An 18,348-nucleotide genomic window follows, 5' to 3' on the forward strand; every position below is an offset into this window, starting at 1 on the left:
TGTCCCCCACATATCGATGCCAAGAGTCCCACTTGGCAGTTTGGTATTGCCTAAACTACCTGTCAAGACACACAAAAGTGTTGGTAGTGGGGAATTCAAGAAAAGTTCTTAAAATTATCCCGGCAACCTCTGGCTCTTTTTTAGAACAAGAAATTTAACTTTTCCCTCCCGATGAGCCCTTATCCCAAGAGGCTCAGCGCTCCCTCCCTGGCCGGGGCAGCTTCTCCTCCGTCCCCCTGCGCACCGGCCCCTTCCCGCACCCGGGGCCACGAAGGGCAGTCACCGGGCGGGTGGTGGCACCGGGGGGGTGATGGCACCGGGCGGGTGGTGGCACCGCCGGGTGATGGCCCCGGGCGGCGGGCGGGGGCTGGGCCGCCTCCCGCCGAGGGGAGCCCTGCACGCCGGCTCCTGCCCAGCGTCCCGGGCCGCCGCTGGCCGCGGGCCCCGTCTCAGCACAGCCGCCACCACGGTGAGGGGCCGCGGGCGGGGCGGTGGGAGCTGCGGGGCGCGGCGGGAGGGGGCGGCGGCTGCCTCGGCGGCGCGCCGGCAGGGCGGGCAGCGGGGCCGGGGTGGCTGCCGGGCGGCCGCCGGCCGTGGCCCGGCTCCTTTCGCTTTCGCTTCCCGCGCCGGGGAGGCCAGAGGAAGGCTCCGGCGGGCCCAGGGCTCGGTTCCCGCGGACGCGGCTGGTCGGTAGGTGCCCGTAGCGCGGCCCGCGGCGGGGAGCGGAGCGCCGGCTTCCCCCGGCCCCGATCCCCGGCCCCTGCCCCTCAACCGGCGCTGCGGCGGGCACCGCGGCCGCCGCCCGCTCACTTGGGCCTTGCGGGCCGCTGCCGCAGGCCGGGCCCTGCTGCCGCGGGCGGGCCCGCGCCCCTCGGCCGCCCCCCTGCCGTGCCCGGGGCCGGGCTGGCCGGGCGCGGGGGCTCGCCCGGCTGAGGGCCGTTCCCCTCCACACCAGGCCGGGCGCCCCGGAGCGGCTGGGGGCGGCCGAGCCGTGCGGGTGCTCCCGGAGCGGCTGGGGGCGGCGAGGCTGTGCCGGGGTGGAGGTGGGGTCGCGGGCAGGCGCAGGCTGCCGTGCCGGCGGGGAGCTAGGCCCCACCGGGGCTTGCCACACCAGCTGTGCTTATTGCTGTTTTTTTTAAAGAGTAGAACCACAGTGTGACGGATTGTTTAGCCCGGCATTCCCCGAGCTTTTAAAAGCATAAGTAAGGAAAAAGAAACTAGCATAGTTCGCTTGAAGCCTTGATATAAGACTTAAAACCTTACTTTATTCTTATGCTTCTGCTCTCTGCATGCACCCCTTGCTTTTCAGGGGTGAAGTACAAACTGTTGGTTGCCGGGCTGAGACCAGAGGCATGGTTCAATAATACAGAAAAACCAGTGTTGGGGTGCTGATGGCAGGTGGAACTGCGTTGCAGCTGCCTGTTGCAGGTGTCAGTCTACTATGGACTCGCTCTACAGGTTCAGCATTGGTCAAGAAATGTTGACGTGTTAGTCATCAGGTATTTTCTGCCATTCTGCAGCTGGCGTAAACATGTAAAACCAATACAAAATGCCTGTCATCTGCTCTGATTTCTCAAAACGCAGTCATGTGCCTTTGCCTTGCCTGGGTCAAGTTTGCCTTGCCGCGTGATCCCCAAGCGCACAGAGCTGCTAGGAACCACAGCTGGTTATCCACAGCTGCTAATTCTGCTTGTTCTGTGGGAGATCCCACACACACGGCTCTTGATCCCACTCAGTAGTTTCATGACACATTGTGAACACGCTGGGGCTGGTGGCAGTGCCGTATCTCAGCCTAACAAAGCTGTTTTCCTTTGGTTCCTTTTATAGCTGAAAGAGAAAGATGTAATTCAGACCCAAAGTGCAGTTTGTCTGTAGCCTGCCACAGGAGCATGTTCCTCACTAATGACAAACCACAGCCAACTCAGCAATAGCAAATACTCTGTTGCTGCAATTTTGGGGCCAGTACTACTCTTAAGAAGTGTTCCGGGTCACCTTAGTGAGAAAGCTGCTGTAAGTCTCTGTATTCTAGCATCCAGATTCTAATTTATTTTATTTGCAATGAGAAAAAGAAAAAGCTTTTTTGGCTTACAGCCCTTAAAAACAAGGCATCTATGCTGGAAGTACTTTTTTTAGTGGCAGTGGTTGCCTAAAACGTATGTGAATTAAAATTAATTATGCACGTTAGATTGCATTTCCCTGGGCAAGCAGAACTCTTCACATTTATTCTGCATTTGTCCTGCCGTATTTGAGTGGAGAACACCAGGCAGTTTAACGAAAGTTCATGAGCTTTGTTTTAACAGCATTTACTGAAATTTTTGACAAGAAGGAATACTTCTGTCTGCAACTATGTGACTTTGTTCTTTCTATGCACCGCCACACAGTAAGTGGAGATTTTGTGTTAAGTGTCAGAATTAAATTCACATTTTTACTCTTTGGAATTGGATACCTTAAGATTCTTTTACCCCTTAGAATTATATGCTGAATACGAGTCTGAGAGTGCTGTTGCGGTGAAGGACAACCACATTGTGGGCTGTGTTAGTAAACGCAGCTGAGGGACAGCTGGTCAAGGGAGTGACTCTTCCCCTGTGAGACTATCAAGGTGGTTAGGGGACTGGAGCACTTGATATTCAAGGAGAAAGAGAGAGGTGTATTTGTTCAGCCTTAGGAGGAGGTGAAGGAATGAGAGATCTTACTGCTATAGGTGGGAAATCTGTAGAGTCAGGCGCCTCTTGGAGGTGTATGACAGTAGGATGAGAGTAATGGATGTAAGCTGGTTTAGCTACAAGGAAGGTTTTTCCTTGTTTTGTTTGCTTTTAACCTGGAGAATGGCCAAGCACTGAAGGGAGGGGGTCTAGTGAGTGTGTGGAGCGTCCATTCATGGAGGTGTTAGAGCTTGACTGGACAAAGGCCTGTGCAACCACATCTAAATCGGCTTGTACTGGATGGAGTATGAAAATCCCTCCCCACCTATGTGGTACTGTTATTCTGCGATTACTCAAAAAACCCAGGCGTTATAGCATTAGAAATTTATTAAAGTTAGCTTAGGGAAATACAAACCCCATAAAGTATGCAGGAAACATTAGATTTTCTTGAAATCGCATCTGGAATGAACATATGGTCATCACAAAAACTTGTAATGTAAATGTAATTTACCATATTGTGTGAACTTAAAAAAAGGAAGACCTTGCATATTTTCTTATTGGTAATTTATGGCTTGGATTTTGTGTTACAAAAGCTAGTATACTGTTGGAAAGAACATTAAGCAGGAGACCTGATGACAATGTAAGTTTTTATATTTCTTTCTTAGTTTTTCACACTTACTGTGCAGTGAATTTTAGGCAGCAGTGCTTTAAAAGGGCTCATAGACATTTTCGTGAAAGCTAATTTACTGTCTGGGAATTTTTAAGGAGAAGAAAGTGACTGTTCAGAGCCATGCATGCAGCCAAATCTTTGAATTTAAAACTGTTGCTTATTCTGATTACCTACTCAAGACACACGGCTGTTGGTTACATTACCTCCGCTTTCACAGTGGTCCAGTTTGTAAGTAATCTAAACTGTCAGTTTTGGCTTTTAGCAATCTCTAGGTGTCATTAAAGGTTAAGGACAAAATTATGATGGATTTAGTTTAGTCTCTGCTGTATTTGTTCTAAGAATGCGCTGTGGGTTTCTGTGAGTTCACGTTGTGTGGTAAATTTGAAGAATTTGTGTCGTTGCTTCTTCAGGATGGTTCAGTATTAAAGAAGAGCATGACATAGCTACTAAATATCTTTAAGGAACCAAATTTTAATTCTAGCTCAAACTCATGGATTAATGTATAAGATGTTAGGGAACTGAATGTATGTTTGAAGAGGAGGCACTGCAGTTTGGAGTATGGTGCTTTTTGTATTTTGCTCATTGCAAAAAAATCAGATCTAGGCTTAAAATGGAGTTCAGTTGTGAGATATGAGGGGCTTTTTTGAAAGTGTTAAGGACTGTAGTGACCAAATGTAGTAGAGGAACCGGTGTATTTTTTAACATCTTGCATGTAAGCTACTGTTTTTAGAATGGGTAAGAAAGAGTAAGTCAGCACAGAATAATTACAGTTCTTTTTACATCCCCCCAAATCTGAGGCTACCCACTGCATGTTTATTTGAAGATTTGGACAAAGAACTATTAATATTAAATGCCTTGGGCTAGAAGAGGATTTGTAAGACTGATAGTATGTCTCTGTAATTTGAAGTGGAGATGATTTAGCAATGATGCAAAGTAGCGATGACAGCAAAGTCAGTATTTCCTTCAGAGGTTTTGAAAAAGGAAAAGGTGTATCTGTAAAGCCTTAAAGACTGACTTTCTGTAACTTGGTCTTCTCTCAGTAAATACTGTTTTCCACAGTTTTCAGTTTCTTTGTTGGGTGGGATGGGCAAAGGAGGAGTCTTCTGTTAGCATTGTTTTCTTTAGAAAAACACAACATTGTTTTATTTGCAGCTGTGTTGGAAAAGGTTGTTACCGAAATCTCGGAATGAAGAACTTATCGACACCCATGTGATGTAGATAAGCAGACACTTCTTTATTGACGGCCGGGTGCGTGAGTGAGTCCTCTCACGATCAACGCACACCAAGTCTCAAAATCAGACACCATATATAGAACTTATTCATACATATTCATTAAATATTCATGCATAATCATAATATTTCCCGTAAATCATTAACATATTCTCCTCCCATATCCGATTCTGCGCAGTAGAGCTTAGAAAGGTCCAGAAATGGGTCTGGGGTACGATTTGGGTAGGTGGTATATGAGTCGGTGGTCGCGATCTCCCCCTGCCAGAATTACCTTTTACTAAAGTTCACGGTTTCTTGGCAGGTAACTACAAGTTGTTCCAGTCGACTCTCCCCAGTTCCCATTAATCCTATATTCTGACATTTCAATACACTTTCTACATACGGAAGACTAGTTAACTACAAAAAACCCCTTTCAAACCCTAAATTTATTACCCAAGTTTTAAACACTGATTCTAACCCATTCTTCTGGCCTTGGTACAGGACTGTACAAAGGATTTCATAACAGCTTTTACTGTGCAAATATATTTCTTATCCCTCTATATTTCTATTAAAAATGATTTTATAAAATCAAATAAAGTCAATCAATCTTAACTTATTAGCAAATCTGTAACAAGGTGAGTAATCTGGGATTGTTTTCCTCTAGAAACTCAGCTTCCCTTTGCCAAAAGTACTTCCAGCTTTCTCACTGGCTGATGAAAGATGCTTACCACTTGGCTCCTGTGAAGTTGAGGGAGATTTGTACATACCCTCCCTGCAGCCTACAAGTGAGGGCAGTGACAGAGCTTTGAGCAGTTCAGTTGAAGACCCAGTGCTGTAAACTGGTGTCTGCCTTCAAGTTCTTTCTGCCTGCAGGAATCACAGGTCTCAGAAAAACCTCAACACACTCCTTCTGCACTTTCACACTGGTTAGATGTAAGAAAAATAATGTTTGATTTCACCGTTAATAATATGTTTGGCTGTGTGAAAAACAGGAAAATCTTTTAACCTCTTACATTCTGCTGTGCCTCATCTGTACCAGGAGGATTATTCTAGTTTAATTATTTAAAATTAGTTTGGTTACTGGAAGAGGAAAATTGGGGAAGGCTTCTGATGCAATTATTGTCGTAGTACAGGTACTTTCATTATAAGCAAGTTAGCGTGTTGTCTTGTTACTGACATTTGTGACAAAACTTTTTCATAGCTGTCTGCAGTTCAACTTCTTGTTTTTGTTAAAAAAGGAGTATACAGAAAGAAAATCTCACTTAAATAACCTCTGTTTATACAGTATTAAAACTGAAATTGTCTCACAATAATTTTTTCTTTCCCCTTGTGCATACTCAGCGTTATATTACTCATATACTTTGCAAATAAATGCTACTGTATGCAGTTCTACATATCTTTCTTTTAGAGAAGTGAAACTCCAAAGTTATGTTTTATGCACATGCAGGGAATAGAATTCAGGCTGCTGATGTACTACTGGTCCTGCAGATAATTTCAGCAACTGTTTAACCCCGTTGTTGGTGATGCCTTAGTCATTTTCAGTAGGGGACAAATGCAATTTGGAGTGCAAATCTTCGTTCAGGAGCTCTTACTCTTTCTAGGAAATGGACTTCCAAAATTGATTTTATTTTGGTGTTTTTTCCGGACATGTTTTACAACTTTTAAGATGATTCAGAATGTAAATTGGGAAAAATTGAATGCTGATCAAGCAAGACATCTAACTGGAAGGTTTTTTCAAAGGCTTTCATCATTATATTGCAAAGCATGTTTGCATCTGCCTTAATTATTAGTTGGGTTTTTTTGTTAGTGTTAAATTATATCTATGAAAAATGATCCCCAAAGCCTGAAAATAAATGGAAACAATAAATTTAAATGCAAATACGGTATCCATATTTTGAGTAGTTAATGCTGGTCCACTGTGATTTTGAAATAGATGTGGTTATTGGAAAGACTGATTTACCTTATTTTGCTTTAAGTGATTCTAGATGACTACATTTTTTGTAAGTTTGTAATTCTTTGGTTTTTAGGGGTTTCTACCTTGGTGAAGGTATACTGGACAAGTGTTGACTTGAAAGCTGCTTTTAGGATGTCTGAAGATGACGAAAAAGTTAGACTCCGTCGAATTGAACCTGCCATTCAGAAATTCATCAAAGTGGCCATTCCAACAGATCTGGAAAGGTTAAGAAAACACCAAATAAATATTGAGAAGGTTAGTGTTCACTTTTTGCTAATGTAGTTCTCTTTACAGTATAGAAGCAGTCACACTGGAAGTTTACATAGAGATTAAAATGAAAGGTTGATTATGAAATGCTTTAATTCAAATTTGGCTAAAAGTGAAAATGTTGTGTTGTCTGATAATTCAGTGTATACAAAGGCCTTTACATTTGTAGTAACTGGTCAATCTACAGAGTGAGAAACATTACTGTTTTGTGTTAAAAAGTTACTGTAAGGAAAGCAGCCTAATATTCTTTATTTTTAAGTCACAGTGGTTTGCTGCCAACTGTTCTGAGTAACTTACTGTTTATGTGTATCTTTTTCTTTATATATTTTAAACTGAGTTGAGAGAAATAGATTGAATTAAGGAAACAGAAGAAGAATGGTATCAGGATTGTAGCATGTTTATAATGCTTCTTGTTGACATTAGCTCACAGTTGATAGTGAAACTGAATGGTATCAGGATTGTAGCATGTTTATAATGCTTCTTGTTGAAATTAACTCACAGTTGATAGTGAAACTGAATGTGCTTCCAAGAAGTTGAATTCTTTCATACACTGTGGCAGTGCCTGCACCGCTACAATAAACGTGCCCAGGACAGTTGTCTGGTGTGAAACTGTCTATGTCCATATTATTAAATCCTCATATTGTGCAAAACAGGGTGGCTGCATGCACACTGCTAATGGGGAATAGCCTCTCTTCTGTGTTTATAACTCCTTAGCTGTTCCCGGGAGCTCTTTATGCGAGAGTGGTGTTTGGTATGGCCAAGGATGGTTCTAACAATCTAACAGCACGGATAACCAGGTTTCAGACCTGAAACATTCTCAATCTGTGTTTATTAGTACCAATATAGCATGTGGAAACAGAGAAATTGGTTTATTGAGGAAGGTGGTAAGAGATTTACTAAAACAGGTGACACCAATAAAAAAAGGAAGAGTGACTCAAACACACACAGTCATAATATCAACATTGCGATGGAAGTTTTGAAATGACCATACAAGACATTTGTTTGGAAAAGACTATACTTACCACCACAGAGAATTAAGTGACGGTGTCTGTAGTTCTGCACATTTCTGAAAAAGTGTACATCGTATTAATTTGACTAGGCTTATTCATGGTGCATAAAATCAAGTGTATATGGACATTTTTTAATGCCTTGGGAAGGAATGAAGCAATTGGGAAAAAATAGGTGAACATGATTTTGATTTCCTGAAAGGTATGATCTGAAGGGTATGTATAATGTATTGTTGAAACTGTTTTGCATTTTGCTGTTGTCATTTGTTCTCAACTTTTACCATAACTTTACTGTCACTTTACCAAGTGGGTAACCTTTTGGGTGAAATTTTCCATGCCTGGTTTCTGCCACAAATAGTTTGGTGACGGGGTAGAAGGGAAAATAAGTCCATGTATTTGTTTCTGAGAACATAGTCAAGAAATATGTTGTTAAAGTGATAGTAATTTCTTTTAATAACAAATGATTAGTTTAAATGGTAGTAAGTGATTGATAGTGTGGTGATAATTTCTTTCCAAAGTAGTGATGTGTTGAAACACTTAGATATTTTTGTGGGGTGGTCTTTGTTCAGACTGTACATTTTGCTGTGCCTCTAAAATCTGCTGGTTTTTGGCCAAGATGTACAATTCTGAAAAAAAAGTGGTTTGCAGGTATTTAGTAGATACTGGTAGAACTTCACCACCTGAAGTTTACTAAAGATTACCCAATGCTAAAGGCATGCTCCTGTGCTTAGAAATTAGCAGAACTCATTCCTGGAGTTGCTAATTTGATTGGTCCTGAATCTGAGAATGAAAACAGAGATGATTTTCTGTGTTGCCTCTGTCTCATCTTCTTACTTTCCCTTACTTGTGTGCAAAAGGAAACTTCCTGGCTCATGTAAATAAAGGATAAAGAATTGGGTGGGGGGAACTTCTGAAGAAGTACCTGAGATGGCAGGTGAAAGTGCAGAAATGGTGGCTGACCACGGAACAAGAGAAAAACTGTGATTGAGGAAGACCTGGGGCTGCTGGGACTAATGGTGGGAGGTAATCATTTGACTTTTTCCTGATAAAGGTGTAATAAGGATACAGAAAGGATATGAACTGCAATATTCACAAACTGAAAAGTGTATTGGTATAATATTTGCCAGAAGCAATACCTTCTGAATGAGATGACCTATTTTTTTCAGTTACAGCATGTTGTTTACTCTGTGTTATTCCGTATTTGTATAATTAATTTCTTTACCTAGATGCCAGCTGATTCAGCAGGTTTTTTGCCTTGGAATCAGCCAGTTTGGAGCAGCCCTGTCTGTAGTGGCTAGGAGTGGCTTTCTGTTCTCCAGCTTCTCCCACAAAGAATTGAGTTACTTTGCACTGCAGCCAGAGTACAGAGGAGTCAGTGTTAGCTTGCTTTTGAGTGAGATGATGGGGGAACAAGGAGCCTCAACTGTTAACTTGCCCTGGACAGATTTACACTGTACATGCATGGCCCGTACCTAGCAGTGACCACAGAGCTAGCTAAAGGCAACTAGTGAAGGATTTGGAGGTGCTTGAGGAAAGTAACATCATAACAGCTTTTCCATGCAAGTTGTTCCATTGAAACAGAGACAGTCTTGGTAGCCAGGTTGTTCCCTTCTTTCTCTAACCAGAAGTTGCACTACTGCTTGTGGAAGCAACATGCATTTGTCATAATACAGCAAGAGGGATTTCTTGGTTGCAGAGAGGTAGAGTTTTGGGTCTGTAGCTGGCTTATGTTAACATTACGTTAAAAATTATATCCTTGGGGCAGCACTCCAGTTAATACCAACAGCATCAATGAGTGTGGAGCAGCGAGGCATACCTTTCTTCAGAGTCTTGAGGAAGGCATCCAGGAACGAAGGGATGTAGTCAATAAATACCCACAAAAGGGTAGCTTAAAAGCTACAGTTTTGCCTGAAAGGAAAACCACAGGTGGTCACTGGAAGAAGGTAGCCTGTTGATGGGAGCGGGGAGCTGACCTGCCACTACAGAATGGAAAATGATTAGCAGGGCACACTAGCAGTACACAAATGGTTTTGGTACACTTTGAAAATAAAGATAAGCTTTTGATATGTGTAAGGTAGTAATAGCAAGAGACAATGGAAGGGATGGACATAACTTATGCTACTTGCTTTTTATTTTTTTTTTTTGTAAGACGACTACTTTACACAGTTAAATAGATTCTTTGCTAAGTATTGTTCGTATCCGTAAAAGCTCCCTCAGTTAGGGTATATACATACCCTATCAAGAAGCTTCAGGACATTGGGTGCTGCAGTGAGGAACAGGGACATGATCAGTGATGTGTAGTACTTAACAGTGTGAGAGATGATCTTGGGAATTGCTGTGTTTTGCAGAACCTGGTTAGTGAGGAGCTATGGGCAGTTACTGGTTGATCCTGCTGAAAATATTTTATCTATTTAGAGAAAGAATAATTACACTGTATCTAGCCAGTTAATGTTACCATGGTTCAGGGAAGGGGTGAAATACGTTCCACTCAATTCACCCATGTCTTTACTGGTCCAGCAACTCATCTGCGTCAGGCATTCCTGTTTTGCAGACAGAAGGGAGATTGTTGCAAAAACAGTTTTCTGTGTCTGGAAGAAAATGCAGAAAATATTAGCATTTGGGATAAAATGGGTCGTTAGTTTAGTTCTGATCTAGCACTTTGTTCAAAGCATGGTTGGAGACTCATGCTTAGCCAGAGTTTAATTATAGATAATGGCATTCAATGACCACACTAAAATGCCAAGATGCTTGATTGAGTAGTTGAATTTTATATTTTAACTGTTAAAAATCTGATGCAATCTAGAAGTATCTGGTTTGGACAGTCCTTGAGATTTTCAGGTTGTAGGTAGTATCATTGTGAATGATCTTTTCAGTGAACATAATAAAAATTGTATACCAAAAAAATCCTTAAATAATTGTAAACATAATTGTTAACAGCACTTACTCTAGAACAACACTTTTATGAAAGCAAGAAGTGGTAGCAATGTTTAGTATAGGTTTGTCTTTCTGATTTCAGAACACTGTTAAAAATTTCTGTGTCCTCAGACAGTATAAAACCTGGCAGATTTGATATTTGAGTTAGTAATTAATCAAATTATTAGAAACAAGTAGCTATGGATAAATTATTTAAATAATCAATTAGTAACTATGCCAGAAGGTATTTAGCAGTACTGAAAACTTCAGAACTTCTTTGTTATTATAAAAAATATGACACAAACATTTATGAGAAGTAATACATCTGAGTATAAAAATAGTTCATAAATGCCAGATTCTTTAAAAAGTCCACACTCGGTGTAATGTTCTTTAATTTTGAAAGTTTATCTTTTTTTTAAAATACTTTTCTGACTGTAAGAACTATAAATACTCCAAAATTTACTCTATTGATAGATTTATGAGAAGGTGAGAATAAAAATTTCCGGAATTTAAAATCTGTCACTAGATAGTTTTAGATTATCAGAACACTAGCAACTAGTTGGGTTGAATTACTTCCATGATAGTTTGCATTTTGTATCTTTTACATGCATTTTAGCCATAACGAATGTGTTACAGAACTTTTATGAGCTGTCAGCATCAGCAGTTTAAATGGTTTTCTCTAAAATACTTTTTGTAAAATTAACTTTCAGCCATGTAAACCAAACATCCCTAGAGGTAAAAGGATAATTTTGTAGAATCTGATCCTGTTTATTTTACAGGCTACTTTTAAGCAAAAATCACTAATTATGTCAAATTGCTTAGAGCAGCAACATTATTTACTTATGATGAAGCCAATATCTCTAACCTCGTTTCATGAATATTGATTTAAACCTTTGGTTCCAGAGATAGTCCAAACAATTAATCTACTAAATCACTGTTTGAAGAAACTATAAAATCAACATATAATGAAATTTGACCTTGAATACACCTTTTCAGAGGAAGTGGCTACCATAAGTCCATCATCATTGCTTCTCAACTATTTGAGAGTCCCGACTTCCCATATGACAGTTTCTGAAGACTTAAAAATTGCATCCTTAAGAAATCGGTTCCCTGTACCTGTTTTAGTTTAGTTCCGTGTTTTCCCCAAAGAGCTGTAGTTTCCTAAAGTACATTCCATGGATTGGACGGCTTTTCACTCCATAAAAGGAAATAAAATGCATGTTTATCAAAAAGAGTTACAAGTTTCTGTTAGCTTCTGTTAGATAAAAGCAATTGTCATGGTATTGCAGGAAGGTGGAGATTTTTGCGTGGTGCCCTAAACTTTGTTGGTGATATGCAACAATCCTTAAAACCAAGAAATCTGCTCTAAGTCATGATGTCCTTTTTACTGTTGCTTTCAGTTTTGATTTAATTTCCTGTGACTGTGCCAAATTTGAAGGATGCTGTGCGAAACACTTTTTACCTTTGACTGGGGACTGTTGTTGTGGTGGGAAGATACATGAAGGTGGTACAAAATGAGAAATTAAGATATCTGAGTCTTATGGCAGTCTTAATCAGAAGGTATAAATTTGTGTAAGACATCTATTGTAGAGCTTTTAGAAATGTGGGTGAGTACTACCTACTGTAAAAATCAATGCAGAGGATATTACAAAAACCTTTGAGTTTTCTCCATGTCAACTGGATATTTTCAAGGAGAAATGGAAGTGATCCAAAGCATAAGCATGAAGGTTTCTTTCTAAAGAGAGCTTCTCAAAGAGAATGGGACAAAGAGGAAAAGAGATTGAGTGTCTTAATGTCTTATGTTTTATATTTCTGATGTGAAATACAAACTATTTGGCTATAGCACAGTTATTAAATATCACGGAATCATGGAACCACAGAGTGATTTGGGTTGTAAGGGAACTTTAAAGACCATCTAATCCAACCCCCCTTGTGATGGGCAGGGATGTCTTCCACTAGATCAGGTTGCTCAAAGCCCCATCGAGCCTGACCCTGAACACTTCCAGTGATGGGGCATCCAGAACTTCTCTGGGCAACCTGGTCCAATGCCTCACCACCCTCATTGTAAAAATTTTTATTATGTCTGAGCTAAAATTAGCCTCTCTCAGTTTAAAAGCATTACCCCTTGTCCTGTCACTACAGGCCTTAGTAAAAAGTCTCTTCTAAGCCTTCTTTATATATTGAAAGGCTGCAGTCAGGTCTGGAGCCTTCTCTTCTCCAGGCTGAACAAGCCCAGCTCTCAGCCTGTCTTCACAGGTGTTCCACCCCTCCAACCTATTTTTTTTTTTGGCCCTCCTCTGGATCTGCTGTAACAGGTTAGGATTCCATTGATGTTTTACTTCGTGGAACTCCCTTAGTTTTACATGTGTTTGTTAATGGTAAATAATGTCAATACTAGCTTTTCTCAAGGTTTGCTATTGTTGGGTCCCACAGAGTGAATGTTACCCAGGAGTCCAGCCCACTTTGTGCTGGATGACAGAGAGAAGTCAACAAGGATGAATTATCTGACCATGTGAATATCATTACTCTGGGTGTATTAAGTCATTGGATTCTTTGGAGTCATCATCAGCATACTAGGAATTTTGAAGCAAAGTAATAAAACTTCTAAATATATAAAGCAGATAAATCTGTGGAGCGTTTCTTGTAGAAATTATAAAGAGCAATAAAGGTTTCCTGAGGAATTCTTCTTGTTGTCCTTAGCTGGAAAACAGGATTTTTTAAAATTTGATATGTGGACAGTGTATTACAGTCAGTTGAAATTGAAAAAGTAATTTTTCACCAGCCCCCTTCTGTTCCACCCTCAGAACTTCCTGTTTCAGTACTCTTTCAGGGATGACTGAATTGGAAGATACACTGTTGATACAGATTTTTTGGTCCATTTTATTTTAATAGACAATAGCAATAATTTTAATGACATAACAATTTGTGTGGAAGTTGCTAGTTTCCTAGAAAAATCACTTCAATCTGACTTAATTGGAACACTAAACCTTTTCTCTTCAATAGCACTACAAAATCCTAACATGAAAGAACTTTTTTCTCTGAAAATAAGAAGTAACTTCTGATTTTTTGTTGTACTTTAGGAAGCTGAGTAATTTGTGATCCTTATTGCTGTGGCTTCTAAAATGATGAAAAGAATTAAGGAAAGATGTTGGCTGTAGATAAAGGTTTTTTATTGGTACCAAAGCATGTTAAGAAATTGGGGAATTAAACTTTACATAAAAATACCTCACAAATCATAGTAAACATTTTGTCTTGTGCTTTAAACTATTTAAAAGCATGTTCTTTTACTGTCTAGTATTGTAAATGCATTATTTGATGGTTTCAGCACATATTCCAGGAATCACAGTTTCTGCTTCTATTGTTTTACCACACTTTTTCATGATAATGTCTCTATATTATTTATGTCAACTGCCAATGGCAGGGATTGTTTGATTTTAATGATGAAAAGGTTTATATGTGGTGATAAGCAGTTCTTTTGCAAAACTTGCTGTCTGCTAATGGAATAATCACTCTGTCCTGTGGAAAGTGCTGTATGCACTGAAGTTAGTGGAGCCTCATGCAGGTTCCAGGTCTGCTCTGATAGTTCTTGTAGGTGTGTTTGTAACCACATAGAAATGGTAAGTGTAAATGTAGGCAGCAGTGCTGTGTAATGAATGCAATTTTCTTTGTAAATAATGTCAGATACCTTGTTGTCCTATATGACCAGTACTGCTTATCCCATGTTCCTTTCCTTTTGCACTTCATTTTTCTGACCACCAATGGATTTATGCCACAGTAGTATCAGGATGCTACAAGATCTCTTTATTTTTAGAAACTGATGGTGAAACCCTAGTTATCTGTGATTCAGTAAAATACATTGTACAAAGTATTCACAAAATACATTGCCATTTACCTCTCTTAATTTTGCAGTGGAAATGCCTGTGGATCAGCTCAGCTTTTTTACTGCCAATTTTGGAAAATTAAAGTGATTATTTACTGAAGGCTTGTTTTTTCTGCATAGCCAGTTGGTAAAAATAGCAATTATGTGGAGTATTTTTCCTTTATTTTAGTATCAGAGATGCAGGCTCTGGGACAGATTGCACGAAGAGCACATTAACGCAGGACGAACAGTTCAGGTAAGGATATTAAAATGACTGTGATACTAATGGAATTAAATTAGATACATTTGACAGGTGGGTTTAAGAAGTACATGGTATTGCTTTACTTCGTTTAAAAGGTAAGGATTTCCTAATTGTGTCCTATGAGGCAACTACAGTCAGAAATGTGTCAGGATTCTTGAACGAACAAAAGTTTGGAGACTGTTCTTTTGCAAACTATCCTCTTATGTTACTAAATTAGAAGACGGGAATTGCAGTATGGGATGCTGTTTATCTTAAAGTGTGGTTTCAGACCAAACACAGAACATCTGGACTACTAGTTTGGTGTGCACATCTCTTGTTAGATGCATTATGTCATCAAAGGAGGAAATACCAGACCCATTTGTCAGCATGGCATCATCTCAGTGACCTCATGCATAGTCAGTCACCCATTGCTCAGCACGCAGGGAATCTTACATCTGTTTCTAAAACAATGCATGTTGTGATGAAAATGATGCAAAAGCTAATGCCAAACATCAGCCTTCACACTGCTAAGTAGGATACAGCCCAAAAAGATGCTAAATAGTATACAGCCAAAAAAGACTATCAACACAGAAAAACGCAAAGAGCACATCTGCACTGCAAAGTTTGCTGATGCAGATATAGCAGCTAGTGGTTATAACATACATGCTGTACTGGCAAAATTCTGGGGACAGACATATCTTTGCCAGCAGGAAAGGCATCTTGTGTTGGTTTCATAGATGTTCAGAGGAGTGACATGCATGACTTTGTTACTAGAATGAACCTTTTGTGACCTATGTGGCATCTAGACCAGCAGGCTTTGCTGGCAGGGGGTAGCATAGTCCAAACCGACTATATTTCATATTTCTAATACTGTAAATTCCTGTGAGAGACTAAAAATGAAAAAAAAAAAAAAAGCTCAGAAAAAATAACTTAATCCTGATTGAACAACAGTATTAGTAGGCAGAGCTGGAGTTATTATCTTTTTTGAGGAATGGAAGGTGTTAATGAGCTTTTGTAGTGTAGATGACAAGTTATATATGAAATCTACTTGATTTTTCTGTTATTTGGAGGTTTGAATGTTTATTTTGATTTTTCACCAATTCTTTCTGAAATTTGAATTTAGGTTTATTCTTAATATTTAAAGAATCTTCCAAAGTTGGACGTCCTATTACAACAATGGTATTCTAACAGGTGTGGTGTAGTAAGCGCATGTTTGCTTGTGTCTGTGCTCAAATATATTTTCACATCTGAGGGGTAGGAAGGACTTCTCTTTATTATCAGTATCATTTGTTTAGCAAGGCAAAATTTATCAATAATTAATCATGTTTAAGATTATGTTTTTAAATACATTAAGTGCTTTAGTAATAAAACCTCATATTTGTCTCTAGAAACATTTGTATTTATCTTGAACCTAAACCCTACCATTTTCACTTGCAGCCAAAATAAATTTTCTTACATTTTATTTAATGTTTATTGCTTTTAGATCTGGACACAAGTTATACATTAAAGTGGCCCACATTCTGATACCCAGAGAGCAGAATAAGTACCTGGTTCCATGGAAGAAGAGTAGACTAGCTCTTTGTTTTAATTAAATAGTTAGGAGTTTGGAGTACTTGATAATAAATTATATGACATGTAGAATGTGTTTGCTGTAAGCTGTTTAAATGTTTACCAATGGACTTGTGATCTGTTTGTTTGTGAAGAAATCAGATTAATTATTGTGATACCAAATGTTCTCTGCAGCACACACTTTGCTCTCAAAATTGGATGTTGTAAAAATACATTAGGAATCCCTAAGTCAATATTGACCCAAGGCATCTGCCACAGGTTTTAGACAAATATATGCACAGCCACTCTACATTTAATCCATGTGCACATAATTAGCCGTTTTTCTGATTTTTCAGTTTACCCAGAATAATTACTTCTGTTGTAGTTTTGATGATGGTCAAAATTATAATAGAAGTATAGATGAGCATAAATATATACCTCTTCTTTCTGGTGACTGGATACCACGTTAAAAACTTCTGAAAAAGAGAGTGAAGAAACAAAGAAGAAGGAAATCTTTGTGTAGGGCATGACAACACCCTTTCAAAAACACTGAGAAAATAGCTCTTGTATACCATGTATTAATTCACACCGATGTGCTCTTGTAGATTTTCATTTTTAGGGACCGTCCCTGGACTTCTTAAAATGTTAGGACCTGAATAAATAATGCAGTTTTGCTAGGCTTTGCCTGCATATATGCTGACTGTACCATACAGTGAGTTAATTATTGCAAGATTTAAGCCAATTTCAATGAAATGGCAGTATTTTGTTGTAACACCTAGGGACTGCCTTGATCATATTCATAGTGAGAGGAAGAAAAATGCTGCAGTTACTAGAGGTGTTGAAGAAAAAAAAGGAAAAATACTGTGGTTGAATGATCTGTTTTTAGTCTATATTCAGCCCACAAAAGGAGACTGTTCTGCAAAACATACCTAGGCAGATGTAGTCTCTCCACTGTGTTGCTGTAACCTGGAAAGCTACTTGAAAAATGTTAATTTTTTTTTCCTTTTTCACTTTTATGATTTCCATTTCAACTGAAAATGGTTTACAAGTAAAAGATTGTTTTCAGTCAGCTCTCTTCTGCATAAGTCTTCAAAGCTTACTTGTATGGCTCATGTCTTCTGTACCACCTTTAAAATTATGCAGTCTTGAAATCAAGTATCTTTCTGGAATGCTATGCAAATATACTGGGAGAGCATGAGAAGCAGGGTAGAGTTTATCGCTGCTGGAGATTATGGTATCAGTGAAGGGTCATATAAAATCAGCTCACTATTACAGCCTGTGGCCATCTGTATGGTAAATATATCCTTAAACTCAGGGTTTCTTTTACCTATGCCAAGAAATTTGTAACATATATCCTTTATTACATTACTTTCAACAAAGTCCAGAGAAGATAAGTGAAGGCAACTTTACATTTGCACAGCTAAGCTACTGCAATACTTTCTTAGAGGTCCTGTTTATGTTCGAGAGGCTTTAAGGTGGTGGGTTTGGAGGCAGTATTTACTTCGTAATTTAAAATGACAACATGCAGAATGGAGGGAGAGTTGACAGTGTTTAATGCATGGGTGCCAGAAGATAAAGAGAAAAAGGGACTGATATGTTGCACAGAAGAGAACCTGTGCCATCCATGTAAACATAAAGAGTTTGAAGTGTAAACTACTGGAAAATGTATATGACGCTACATGTAATGATAGTATTAGAAGAAGAAAAAGAGAACAACGGTGGCGGAGATGGAGTGTGATAATGGCATGGCCGCCGTGATTCAGTTACCTGGTAGTGTTAGGAGCAGTATATAGGCTGATGGGGATGGAGTAAGTGAAGTGCTGGAATTTCTGAGCACTCTGGGAACATCGGTTTTGCCAGGGACACATGGCTGAAGCAGATACTTACACTGCAAATTTTCAGGTAGCTGTTGCTGGGGTCCTTAGATAGAACTTCAGATATTTCCATAACTGGTAGAGATGTTGAATGTTACATGCAAATAATCTCACAGCTCAAGTCCCTGCTGCCTTTTCAAGGGTTTTGGTCCCATCTCGGCCCT

General features: G+C 39.7%; 1 protein-coding gene across 6 annotated transcripts in view; it reads left to right on the forward strand.

The window, feature by feature from the left end:
* Positions 1–216: 216 nt before the first annotated feature.
* STX17 (syntaxin 17) overlaps positions 217–18,348 on the forward strand; it is a 35,341-nt gene continuing 17,209 nt past the window's right edge. Inside the window, exons 1-4 of one of the 6 annotated variants that reach the window (XM_080378618.1) lie at positions 588–690; positions 1,142–1,198; positions 6,549–6,730; positions 14,712–14,777. In XM_080378618.1, coding sequence (XP_080234744.1) covers positions 6,608–6,730; positions 14,712–14,777 — 189 coding nt within the window. In that variant the 5' untranslated portion in view covers positions 588–690; positions 1,142–1,198; positions 6,549–6,607. The other 5 variants (XM_080378613.1, XM_080378615.1, XM_080378616.1 and 2 more) reach the window with 5 other exon arrangements.

Source organism: Falco punctatus (genome assembly GCF_963210335.1).
Source record: "Falco punctatus genome assembly, chromosome: 3".
NCBI lineage: Eukaryota > Metazoa > Chordata > Aves > Falconiformes > Falconidae > Falco > Falco punctatus.